The 11,647-nt window shown below is 64.8% G+C and overlaps 2 protein-coding genes across 3 annotated transcripts; one reads left to right on the top strand and one right to left on the bottom strand.

Annotated features, from left to right (window-relative positions):
• On the top strand, positions 1–8,585 carry TPRN (taperin). Of its 2 annotated transcripts, XM_064490798.1 has the most exons (4): positions 3–1,881; positions 7,492–7,738; positions 7,834–7,940; positions 8,047–8,256. In XM_064490798.1, the coding sequence occupies exons 1-4, from the start codon at positions 58–60 to the stop codon at positions 8,107–8,109; spliced, it is 2,241 nt and encodes a 746-aa protein (XP_064346868.1). In that variant the 5' UTR covers positions 3–57; the 3' UTR covers positions 8,110–8,256. The 2 variants fall into 2 exon arrangements, with proteins under 2 accessions (XP_064346869.1, XP_064346868.1); XM_064490799.1 differs by lacking the exon at positions 7,492–7,738 and having other exon boundaries at positions 1–1,881; positions 8,047–8,585.
• A 1,309-nt stretch (positions 8,586–9,894) lies between these two features.
• On the bottom strand, positions 9,895–11,619 carry SSNA1 (SS nuclear autoantigen 1). The gene is made up of 3 exons (XM_031451010.2): positions 11,479–11,619; positions 10,841–11,040; positions 9,895–10,425 (listed from the first exon to the last, which is right to left on the bottom strand). The coding sequence occupies exons 1-3, from the start codon at positions 11,528–11,530 to the stop codon at positions 10,318–10,320; spliced, it is 360 nt and encodes a 119-aa protein (XP_031306870.1). The 5' UTR covers positions 11,531–11,619; the 3' UTR covers positions 9,895–10,317.
• Positions 11,620–11,647: the final 28 nt, after the last annotated feature.

Here is an 11,647-nt window from a genome sequence, read left to right as displayed (position 1 = left end):
CGGCGGGCGGTGGCCGCAGTTCCCGGTGCGCGCTGGCTCCGGCAGCCGCTCGGCAGCATGGCTGGTTTGGGGCGGCCAGGCCCGGGCCCCCGCACCGCGATGCCTGCCTGGAAACGGGAGATCCTGGAGCGGAAGCGGGCCAAGCTGGCCGCCTTGGGTGGAGGCGCGGCGCTGGGCGCCGAAGCTGGCGAGGCGGAGCCCGCGGGGCCTGCCGCCGAGAAGCTGGTGCTGGCGGAGAGCTTGGGCCCGCTGCGCGAGAACCCGTTCATGCGGCTCGAGTCGGAGCGGCGGCTAGGGGCGCGGCGCGGCGGCAGCGCGGGCGCGGCGGGGCCGGGGGTGCGGCCGGCTGAGCAGCTGCTGGAGCTGTATCGCCTCGTGCCGGGCGTGCGCACCATCCGCGCGGACAACATCCTCATCATCGAGTCGGCTCCCGGCTTCCCGCTGGCGCCAGCACCCGCGTCCGGCCCGGATCGGAGCCCCAGCCCGGCCGCCCGCATCCGCGCCGCCGAGGTACTCGTGTACGAGGCACCGCCGCCTCCTGGCCGCGTGAGCCGCCTGCTCCAGAAGTTCGACCCGCCGGTGGTACCGCGCCGTCGCGGGAGCCCGGAGCGCGGGCGCCCCGCGCCTCCGCCCTCCCCTGGCTCCGCCGTCCCGCGCGTGGGCGAGCGCGCCGCCTGCTTGGAGCCCGAGGTCCGCGTCGCAGGTCCCGGCCCCGGGCCCCGGCGCAGCGACTTCCTGCACAAGACCAGCAGCAACTCCTTCACTGTTCATCCTCGAGGTCTGAACCGCAGCGCGGGCACTCGCCAGCTCCCCAACGGGCCCGCATGCTTGGAGTCCCGGGCCGGCGCTGCCAACGTTCTCGCGGGATCCGCGCCTGGGACGGGCGAGTGGAAGCCAAAGGTGGAGTCCGAGGAGGCCCCCGCCCACCCGTCCCCCAGTCCCGGGACCCCCAGTGCCACTCCAGCCGCGCCCCCGGCCTTGCTCACGCCCAGCCCTGCCAGTGCCACTCCCAGCCAGCGCCAGTGGGTCTCCTCGGCCACCAGCGCCAACGACTCCTTCGAGATACGGCCGGCCTCCAAGCCAGACGTGGACACGATCCCCACTGGGGACCTCCAGGCCCGGGCCCTGGCCAGCCTTCGCATGAATTCCCAAAACTCCTTCGTGTTCATCCCCAAGTGCAAGGCTTCCGGAGCCCACCCTGGGGAAGGGAGGCAGTCTGTGGGGCCTCCAGAAGGAGAGCTTGGCTGGGCCTCCCAGCAGGAGCGTGAGGCCCAGCAGGTGCCTGGAGAGGATGGTGTATTTGTCTGTGGGAGGAGCCCCTTGGAGGCTGAGGAGGGGGGCTGCCCCAGGCCAGCCAGTGCCCTTGTGGACCCGGCTGTTAGGTGGCAGAGGCCATCCTCACCACCCCCGTCCCCACTGGACGCCACTGAAGCTGAGCCTACCCAGGGCTTCAGGATTCCCGGCTTGGCCGAGAATGGTGGGGAGCCTGGGAGGCCAGGGCTGCCGGTCACCTTCATTGACGAGGTAGACTCGGAGGACGAGTTCCCCCAAGAAGCCAAACTGCCCTGCTCCGGGGCTGGTGGGCCTCCCCAGTACCACCCACAACCCACCAGGCCTGAGCAGTCCACTTTGCTCCAGCACCGAGGGAGCAACACGTTCACAGTGGTGCCCAAGAGGAAGCCAGCGGCCCGGCAGGCCAATGGGGAGGCCAGGCCTAGGGAGGCTGAGGAGGAGGGGCCAGGCAGACTTTCGGAGCCACCTGCTGCCCTGGGGACAGCACTGAAGAAGCGTTACCCCACCGTGCACGAGATTGAGGTGATTGGCGGCTACCTGGCCCTGCAGAAGTCCTGCCTCACCAAGGCTGGCTCCTCAAGAAAGAAGGTCAGTGGTGGGGCAGAGTCACCAGCAGGGAGGGGGCGAGGTGATGGGTCACAGAGCTGTGAGTGTAGCATGTACCTTGTTCCCAGGACACCTAGCCTGGGTGTGGTATAGCTTCTGTGTGGACAGAGGGGAGCTGGGGCTGGTGGCCATGCAGGCTCCAGGGGAGGCTGAGTTGGCAGGGAATCTCTGGTCTGGATTCCAGTGGAACCCTAATGACCCTGGGCCCATGGGGACAGCTTGCCTGCTCTGTACCTTGAGAGGCTGGTGGAGAGAGTCAGTCAAGCCAGTGCCAAGTCTGCCTGTTGGTTCCTGAGGCTCTGTCTGGAATTGGCTGGGCAGGCCTGTCCCATCGTTGGTCCAGCTGTTGGCCCTGCCCTCATGTGGCTTTGAGGGGGTAGCCTGGCATGTTCTTCTGGAGTCTTGGCCTATGCGAGTAACAGGTGCCAGGATGGAAGGGGAAAGGGGCAGGAGACCTTTGATTTGGGTGGGGTCAGATTCCTACCTCCCTCTCAGCCTAGGGGCACAGCACTGGGAGCCGCTCAGGATGGCTCTCAGCTCCCAGAGGCATAGTGGCCCAGAGGTTAGCAGGACTGGCCTCTTGGGAGTGTTTATCCCGCTCCTGGTGTGTGCCAGGCCTGTCTGAGCCGGGGTGTGATGCTGGGCTGTGCTGAAGACACTCCCCTCATTGGGGGGGAGAGACTTTAAGCCAGAGAGAGCCCCAGGTGCAGGGCCAGGAGCCCTCTTGGAGCCTCACTCTCCCAGCAGGGCTGCCTGGTGGCCTGGAACCCTCTGGGCACGAGGAAACGTTCCTCAGATTCTTCCTAGTCACTCTAGCAGCTAGTTCCTCAGTCTGGCCCTGGGGCAGATTCCAAGGCCATCCCCACATGACTCTAGTCAGCAGGCGCACTGGGCAGATGCACCTTCCCCTGGAGCCAAGATGGTGCCTGGCCGGCTTCTCCTGTGGCTGCCCGCACCTAGGCCAACTTTGCCCCCAGCCTGTTTCCTTGGGGCAGTGGGGGTGATGTGCCCTGTGTCACCAGAGCCCCTTACCTGCTGTTCTGCTGTTGCTGTCTACTAAGACGTGCCACCTCCTTCCTCTGCTTCCTTTTGACTTCCTGCCTCAGAGTTGGCCTTGGCCCTTCCCTCTCTCCCTGTATCACCTGCCCCTTCTTGGGTGAGGGCCTTGGCCCTCCTGCCAGCTCCATCTGCCCCATCGGGCATCCACGCTCATCGCCCACAGTGCTTCCGGTGGCCCCACCCCCACCGTCCTGCGTGCCTAACCTTGCCTCACCCTCTAGGCAGTGCTGTGGTCAGCCAGTAGCCATGGTCACCAGCCCCACCCCCTGTCCTCTCCACCTTGCCTGCTCCTCCTTCTGCTTCCTGACCCTTGACCGTGGATGCTCTGGGAGGCCGTCCTTTCCCACATTGGCCTCAGGCAGTGGAGGTGATAGTGCTCCCTGCTTGGTAGATGAGGCTGTGGGGGCCGGAGGAGGTCATGGAGCTTGAGGGGCAGGAACCAAGTGCAGCTGTTCGAGGCCCTGTCCTCACCTGGCTGCCCTTATCCTGTGAGCCCGGCTGCTTTCTGGGACTGGAGGGCTGCGGCCTTAAGCCTGGTCATTCTCTTCCCAGCTGGGGTCAGAGCTATGGGGGTCACTTGTGGCCAAGTTGGGGTTAAAAGGTCAGGGCAGGGTCCTGATGGTGGTTGGGGCAGGAAGACGTGATAGGAAGAAGCAGGCCGGGCTCCAGTCTCCATGCCAGCCTGTGTGGTCAGGGGTCCAGATGGATGAGGCCTGGCATGGCCAAGCGGCCTGGCTAGGGCCCTGCCAGAGCATCGTGAGCTGCTAGGGGTGATTTTCTGCCTGGGCACGCACCAGCTGCCCTGCCCAGGAAGAGCCTGAACACCTGTTGGGTGGGATGGAGGCATGCGGCTGCCCAGCCATTCAGGGTAACCTTGGGCTGCCCTTGGGCTCTGCCCATTCCCTGTTGTCCCACTCGCCTGCTGCTCCTCCAGGCCTCGGGCTGAGGGTCTTCATCCTCACCCATACCACCCCTGCCAGCCTGTGATTTGGATCGCCATCCTGTTCCTCCAGTCCCACACTCCAGGGACGTGGTGGCCTGGAGGCCAGCAGGACCTCAGGGGCCACCCAGGACAGTGGTGGGAGGCGCTGGTGCCTTTTCCCGGGGGCAGGTGGGGTGCAGCTCTCTAGGGGTGGAGCCTTCCCCTAGGATGGCACCTCAGTGGAGGGCGCAGTGCTCTCACCTGGCCTTGGAGGGCTGCCGCCCTGCCCTGGGTGGTAGGGGCACCCAGCCAGCCAGGCACACATCCCCACTTAGTTATCTCTTGGCAGAATTGCAGCGGCCCTATCTCCCTACCTGGATGGCCAAGCTGGCTGCTGCAAGGCGCTGCCGCCGCGCCCCCTCTTGCCCCTGCCCCTCACTGTCCCAGTGGCCGGGGCTGTCCCACAGCCCTCCACACCTGCCTCCTGTGGGGCTGGCGCTGTGGGCGTCTCCCCTTTGTGAGGTGCCGGCTGGCCAGGCTCCTGCCTGTCTGGTGGCTCCTTCCCCTCCTGTCTGCCCTCCTCACCCTCTTCCCTTGGTCCTCTGCCGAGCCCAAGCAGGCCACGTCCCCAAGGCTTGAGCCTCAACACTGAGCCATTATCCTCACCTGCGGTGTAACAGCCACCCCCACGCAGACCACTCTGGTCCTCAGACCTCCCCTCAGCCCATGCTGCTGCCCTCAGGGCCTGCTCCGCACCTGCTCTTCCCCGGGATGCCGCTGCCCCTCCTGCGTGCAGCTGCATCTCCTCTCTGTTCTCCTTTTTCACCCTTTCTGCTCCCCAGCCTTTTCCTGCAGGCCACCCCACAGTGGTCTTTCTAGAGCCCCAGGACCACCGGAGCCAGCCTGGGCCTTCTGCCACTCAGCTTCCCCACCAGCGGGGGCCTGCCCTGGGCTGGGGGCTGCCCTCGACCCCGGGCATCCCACCTGGTGGCTGTGAGAGCTTTGCAGGGACTGCGTGGGGTGGTCCCGCGGGCCCCTGAACTCAGGCTGAGTGGGGGATGGGAGCAGGCTGGGGAGTGCAGGGTGGGGCAGATGTTCAGCCCAGCCTGGGGCTGGTGGAGCCCAGCTCCCAGCCCAGAGTCCAGGGTGGACGCCCTTCAGTAACCCAAGCTGGGCGTGCATAGGCAGGGTGGGGTGAGGGAACAAAGGGTGCTCTTCCCGTGAGAGGCAGGAAGTGGCCTAGCCAGGACCCACCTGCTGGCTGCACCTTGCAGCGGGCAAAGTCCCCAGGAGCTGAGTGACCAGGTGTGTACAGGCGCCAGCTCCTGGCCACGCCCCCTCCCATTCTGTCTGCCTGGGGTCTGGAGGCTGGCCCCCGCCCATAGCATGAGTCATGGGATGTCCTGTGACCCACAGACTTGCACTCAGAGGAGGGAGACCTGTGAGCCTGGCCGGGCGGGCTCATTCAAGGAGCCTGGAGATGGAAGGGGAGGTGGGACGTGACCTGGGCCCCGGGCCCCAGCTGGGTGCAGACTGGCCTGTGAGCACTGCCCTGTCTCTGCCTGGCCAGGCTGTGCCAGGCTCGATGCCTGTCCTCACCCAGCCCCCTCAGCCTCGCTGCTAGGCGCTGGTCACGTGGACTAATGAGGGCATGTTAATCCAGCCAGGGCCTGGCAGCTGGCCCTACCCGCCTCTTCAGTGGCGGGGGATGGGCCTAGGGGACTCCAGGTCATCAGGGACAATGCCGCATGCCCAGGAGCACCGTTCCCTGCAGGGACTTGGGGCACGGGGACATCCCTGTGCTGGTGGCCCCATCCTGCCTTGGCTCCTCCTGGGGTCTCTGTCCCTGCGTCCCAGAGGTCCAGGGTCCGAGGGGCCAGGTGACTCCATCCCTGGGCTGGCTGGCAGCAGGTGGGCTGCTGCAAGCTCTGGTGATCACCCATGCCAGGCCTCTGCCCTGCTTGGCCTCCTGTGGCGGCAGCTGGAAGTTCGGGTAGGGTCCGCTTCAGGGCAGGGCAAAGTGAGGGGGCAGCACACCTTTGAGAGAGAGGAGTGAACGTCTCAATCCTGGTTTTGCCCACCTTGGTGGTGGTCTGCCAGTCTGCTCAGGTCCCTGACTGTCCCTCTGTGCAGATGGCCAGGTCAGGGGGAGCTGTGGCTGTGCTAGTGGCTTGCGCGGTTAGTGTCCGTGTGGGAGCCGTGCTGAGACGGGGTGGTCCGGGAGAGCAGTGGGCCCTGGAGGTGCCCATGGCAGTGTGGGGCTGTGTGCACACGTGTGGCTGTGGGGGGAGCGTGGCGGCATGGCAGGAGTGTGTGCCCTTGTTTCTGGATGCTGGCACTACGGAGCGGGGCATCCTGCTCCTGGCCGGCCTGCCGTGTGTCCCCTGGGGCCAGGGCCCTTCTGCCGCCCAGGGCTGCGAGCCCAGCCCTCCTGCAAGGCCCCTGCCCATCCTGCTGTCCCTGGGTCCCCAGATTCTTTGCCTGAGGGCCTGGCTCCTGCCTCTGGCTCCTTCCAGGGGAAGAGGAGGAACTTGAGCTGGCTGCCGGTGTCCTGTGCCCTGGAGTTTAATATTTCGAGCTCCACCGGGGCTGCTCCCATCTGCTGCAGGCGGGCAGCTCTCATGTTCATTACCGACCCGCGGGGCCTGGCTGAGCCCTGCTGAGCAGACCTCGAGGGGCGAGTGGCTCTGGTGGGGAGCCTAGTCCCGGGGCGCCGAGGGCGAGGATCCTGACCCTCAGAGCCTGTGGTCCCCCTGCTGGTGCCTGTTCCCACTGCCCCTCAGAACCAGCAGCCCAGTCTGGGCTCCGAGGCCACGGAGAGGGGGAGGATTTGCCTGGGCATGAAATTCTGGAGCCTGTAGGGTGGGCAGTGTGGACGGGGGCCACATGGGCAGCTCGGGTGGGAGGAAAGGGTCACTGGTGCAGCCCCGAGCTTCCTCTGACTCAGGCTGTGAAATGTGGTGACAGCACTTGGTGCCAGCTTCCTGGGGCTGGCACATGGTGACCGCCTGGCTTCAGCACTTCGCTGGGCCCTTGGGGTCCTGGCTCTGACTCTGCTGGTCCCTTGCCCAGCAGCAGCGGTCCGTGTGGCGGGCAGGATCGTCCAGGTGCCCGGCTAGCTGGGATATGAACTTGGCCCTGGAGAGAGGCCCCTGCCAACAAGAGGAGCTTCTGGAAGCTAAGGCTGTGGGCTCCGCTGGAGACATAGGCCTCCCGCAAAGACAGGGGCTCCGAAGTGCAGCCTCACCTGGACCCTGCTTCCCTGAGAAGGCAGACCTCCAATCCTGGGAGTGGCCTTTCTGGAAACCCCAAGGCTTTGGGCTCCTGGTGTTGGCTGGGGTCTGCTCCTTGGGAGGGGTGGGCCACTGAGGGTGATGTGATCCTGGGGTTGGAGACAGGGAGGGGTGGCCCTGGGCCTGCACACGCTGTGTTCTCTGGTGAGGGGCAGCCCCCCACCTCTTGCAACCTCTGAAGGGCTGATGGTGGGTTTTGCTCCTGCACCCCCCACTGCACGCTTTGTGGGTCGGGGTCACCGCACCCGGCTCTGTCTGGCTGGAGGAGCCCTGGGGGCCGGGCAGCAGGGCCTTGGCTGACGTGCCTCCTGCCCCTAGATGAAGATCTCCTTTAACGACAAGAGTCTACAGACCACATTTGAGTATCCCCCAGAGAGCTCCCTGCAGGAGGAGGAGGGAGAGGCTGAGGAGAGCGAGGAGGAGGAGCAGGAGGAGGAGGAGGACGAGGAGGAGGGGTCCGGCTCAGATGGGGCCGCGGAGCAGCCCTTCATGCTCTTCCTGCCCCGAGCCTCGTTTGTGAACAGCGCAGGGCCTGAGAACCCTCGGCCACCAAACGGCAGCTCAGGTGGGTGCCCACCTGTTGGGATGGGTGGCCCTGTGGGAGCCTGGGCCACATGTCCACGCATCCACACATCCACCCATGTGCCACTTGGCCCGCAGGCCTGTCCAGCTACACTCCAAAACACTCCATGGCCTTCAGCAAGTGGCAGGAGCAGACGCTGGAGCAGGCTCCGAGTGAGATGGAGCCACCGTCCAAAGAGGTCATGGTGAGCAGGGCGGGGTGGGGCGGGCAGATGCCCAGGGCGGGGGTGGAGGGGGGTTCTTTAAAGTCTGGATGAGCCCCTTTGTCTGCCTCTGTGCCTTTTCTTTCAGCTCACCCCTGCCAACCAGAACGACCTCTCGGACTTCCGAAGCGAGCCAGCCCTGTATTTCTGACTCCGGCCCTACCAGGACGGGCAAGGCTGAGCCCCAGTGGTGGGGCCCCGGGAGTTGGGCAGTGCCTGAGAGCACCACACTCATTCTGCACCCGCCCTCCCCCACCGCCCTGACCTGCCAGGCCCTGCCTTCCCAGCTCGCACTCTCTCTTCCTGAGGTCTCAACCAGGCTAGTAGTCGGGACTTGATCCTTAGGAACCTGGCACAGCTTCTTCCTATGGGGCTGTCTGGGTCTCGTTCCCTGACCCTCGTTTGGGGACACTGCCTGTGAAGGAGGGGTGGTGTCCTGCTAGACACCGTGCCCAGTGGCTGTCAGGTGTGTCCAGGGTGGGGGGCTGACCCGGCTGCCTGTCCTCTGTAGGACTGCAAGGCCCTAGCCCACACCCCCAGCATGAGCCACTCCGCTTCTGGTGAATGGGAAGTCTTCCCACCTCTGCTGATGGACTCAATAAACAGCACTGGACGAGGCTGCCTCCACCTTCCCTGCATGTTCTTCAGGCTGAGAAGGGGGAGCAGGAGTGGGGTCTGCTGGGCTACATGGAGGCACTGGCAGTGGGGAGGAGGCCACCCACACGGTGTGATGGAAGCCTAGCTTGCACTTCTGTGCCCGGGGGAGCCTGCCCCCGGCAGCTCACAGCCCCAGTAGTCCAGGCTCTCCCCACCCCCATGGTCCTAGATGTCCTGCTTCCCTTCCCAGCCACCCGCTTGGCCGGAATAGGGACCTCATTGTGCCTGCCCTGTGAGCATCCCCAGGCTCTGGGGCTCCCCTTGTTCCCTAGAGGTGGAGCTGTGGTTGGGGGTGGAACAGCTGCTCTCTGGGGCCTGGAACTGCATGTGCAGGGGCCTAGGCTCTAGGTAACAGGGATGGGAGTGCAGGCCAAGAGCCTAGGAGTGGATCGAGAAGGTGGGCGGAGCCTCTGGGATCTCGCCTCCGGGATCAGAAGGTTCCCTTGCCCACAGGAGCCTGTGGGAAGGCTGTGGCAGGCAGACCACTCCCCTGGGGTTGTACTAGCCTGGAAATCTGATGGATTTGGAGAGGTGACAAGACAGAGCTGCCTGCTAGGGACCTGGTGCCTGGCTGGGCTGGCTGCCTCTGGAGACGTTCTCAGCTGCCTGTGCAGAGCCAGGCTGCTTACAATCTGAGCATTGGATACAAGTCTTTTCCTCTTGGAGAGTCAGGCCCATGGGAGATGCCACCTGGCCAGGCTTGGGAGGGAGCGCATTTTCCTGGGAGGGATGGGCCCAGGTTTCTCCAGACCTTCTCAGCCAACACATGCTTCCCAATCCGCCTGGCCCAGCTCCTGCACCTCCCAGACCATGGTGGCAGGAACCCCGTGGGTGCCGACAGGTCAAGACAGATGGACCCAGAAGTGACTCAGGATGGGGGGCTGAGCCCCAGGCTGCCTGGGAGGCAGGCACAACCGGGGAGGCTGCTGTGCTGTCTCGCAGAGTCGAGTCTGGAATCACAGAGCTGGGGAGCAGCCCTTGTTGGAGGACTTGAACCCAGGAAGAGCCTCTCCCTGAGCCAGGCTTCCTGCAGGACACCAGGGCATGGCAGGGAACAGGACCAGTGGCCCTGGCAGGGAAAGATAGTGGGTGATGAAGGTCACAGGAAATGCTTAGGGGCACCCTTAGTTCTGTCCCCAAGGCCAGCAAGGCCAGTCACAGGGAAAGCCACTCCAGGCGCCCCTCTCCCCTCCCAGGAGCTGCACTGTAGCTAGGTAGGGATTCTGGGTCTGGGGGTGTCTGGCACACTCCTGACACAGGCAGCAAGCCAGCACAGGTCTTTACAAACACAACTTTTATTGATAAGTCATATGCCCCGAGGGCAAGCTCTCAGGTGAAGGAGGGCCCCAGCCTGTCCCCCATTGACCTGGGCACTTGCTGGCTGAGGAACAAGATGAGGGACCTCCTATGGTGCTGAGACTAGAAGCAGGTCCTTCCTTGCAGCCCAAGGGAGTGTGGGGGCCTCAGAGAGGCCCTGAGTAGGGCTGACCCAGCACCTGTGTGAGGGCAGGGCCAGGACCCCCACTTGCTGGGCCACACCAAGGGCTTTCTTGTCACCCAGAGCCAGTGGAGGTTGGCAGCTGCCTCCTGCAGCACTGAAGACACTAAAGGAAGGAAACTGCTGCCATGAGGGACCGGGGCTTTGAAAACAGACTTTCTGGGGGCTGACTACAGTGGAGGTGGGCCCTCCATCCGGGGCCCATCAGCTGTCCTTGCCTCCACTGCTCTTCTGCTCTGAAGCTGTGGCCTTGGTCAAGTTTCCTGCTTCCCTCTTCAGGACACTGAGCAGGGTCTGCGAGCTCTCCAGGATCTGAGAACAGAGACGTGAGACAGCTGTCACTGTTCCTCCTGTGGGAAAGCTCTGGAGTCCAGCCCTCATCCTATGCTGTGCCAGGGGACAGCAGGACAGGGGCTGTGGGACAAGGAAGCCTGAAGGGACAGGCAGACAGGGTCTGCAGGGCCCTTTTCCCTTTGAGTCTAGCTCAAAGTCCCTTCCTTACACTTTGGGAAGCCAGGCCCAGGTTGGCTCTGGCTCCTGCTGCCACTCTGTTGCTCAGTGTCTGGTAGAAGTGATGCAGTAACAAGCATGGTGCAAACAAAAGGACCCGGGCCACACTGACAGCCATGCTATATCTCACTCCACAGTGGGCCTATGGCCTATATGGGGGCGCCCCAGGCCAGAAGCCTTGAGGGACTCTGCCCAGCAAGCAGGCCCCCAGCCCCACCTTGAGGTAGGCTGCCTCTGTCTCCGCAATAGTCCGATCAAACTCGTTCCGAGAGGCGATCTTGCGAGCCAGGTTCTCGTTGACTCGGGCCAGCTTCTCGGTCAGCTGTCTCACTTCATTCTGCAGCCGCTGCTTCTCATCCTCCTCCTGCTGGATCTGCCGGCACAATTCTTCCCGCTTCTGACACAACTCCTCGATGCCTAAGGTAGGCCGAGAAGGGCACGCGCTGTGGGCCCAGGGCTGGAAGAACACCACCCCTCCCACTCTGGAGCCCACCGCTTTGTGGGGAAGAGGATAGTGGAGGGCCTCAGTGCCAGCTGGGCCACCTTCCGCCCGAGCCAGGCCAGTGTCCTACGTCCCGGGGTCTCGGGGTTAAAGAAGGCACCGCGCGCGGGTGCGGGCCCAGGACACCGTGCGTGCTCACTCTCCAGATACCCAGCACTCGGGGCGGGCCACGCTGTGGCTGTGCGCTGGACAGCGCCAAACGGCGTCCGCGCCGCCCCGACCGGGACGCCCACGCACGGACCGTACAACACGCTAGACCGCGCGCTGCGGGCCACCTACTGCTCAGGCCCGCAAGCCGGCGAGCCCCACTTCCTCCCAGTCTGCCCGGTGGGCCCCGCCGCGCGGCTGCTCACACTTGACCAGCTCGTTGTTGTAGTTCTGCAGCGCCGCGCCCTGCTGGGTCATGGTCGCCGCCCGGTGTCCCGTTCCCTCCAACCGCCGCTACCGCATCGCTTCCCGCGCACGCGCACGGGGGTGACCACGGCTGACGTCACCGCCGCGCGCCTCTCGCGTGCGTCATCG

Source organism: Camelus dromedarius, chromosome 10 (genome assembly GCF_036321535.1).
Source record: "Camelus dromedarius isolate mCamDro1 chromosome 10, mCamDro1.pat, whole genome shotgun sequence".
NCBI classification, from domain to species: Eukaryota; Metazoa; Chordata; class Mammalia; order Artiodactyla; family Camelidae; genus Camelus; species Camelus dromedarius.
This window is presented reverse-complemented; position numbering and strand designations above follow the sequence as displayed.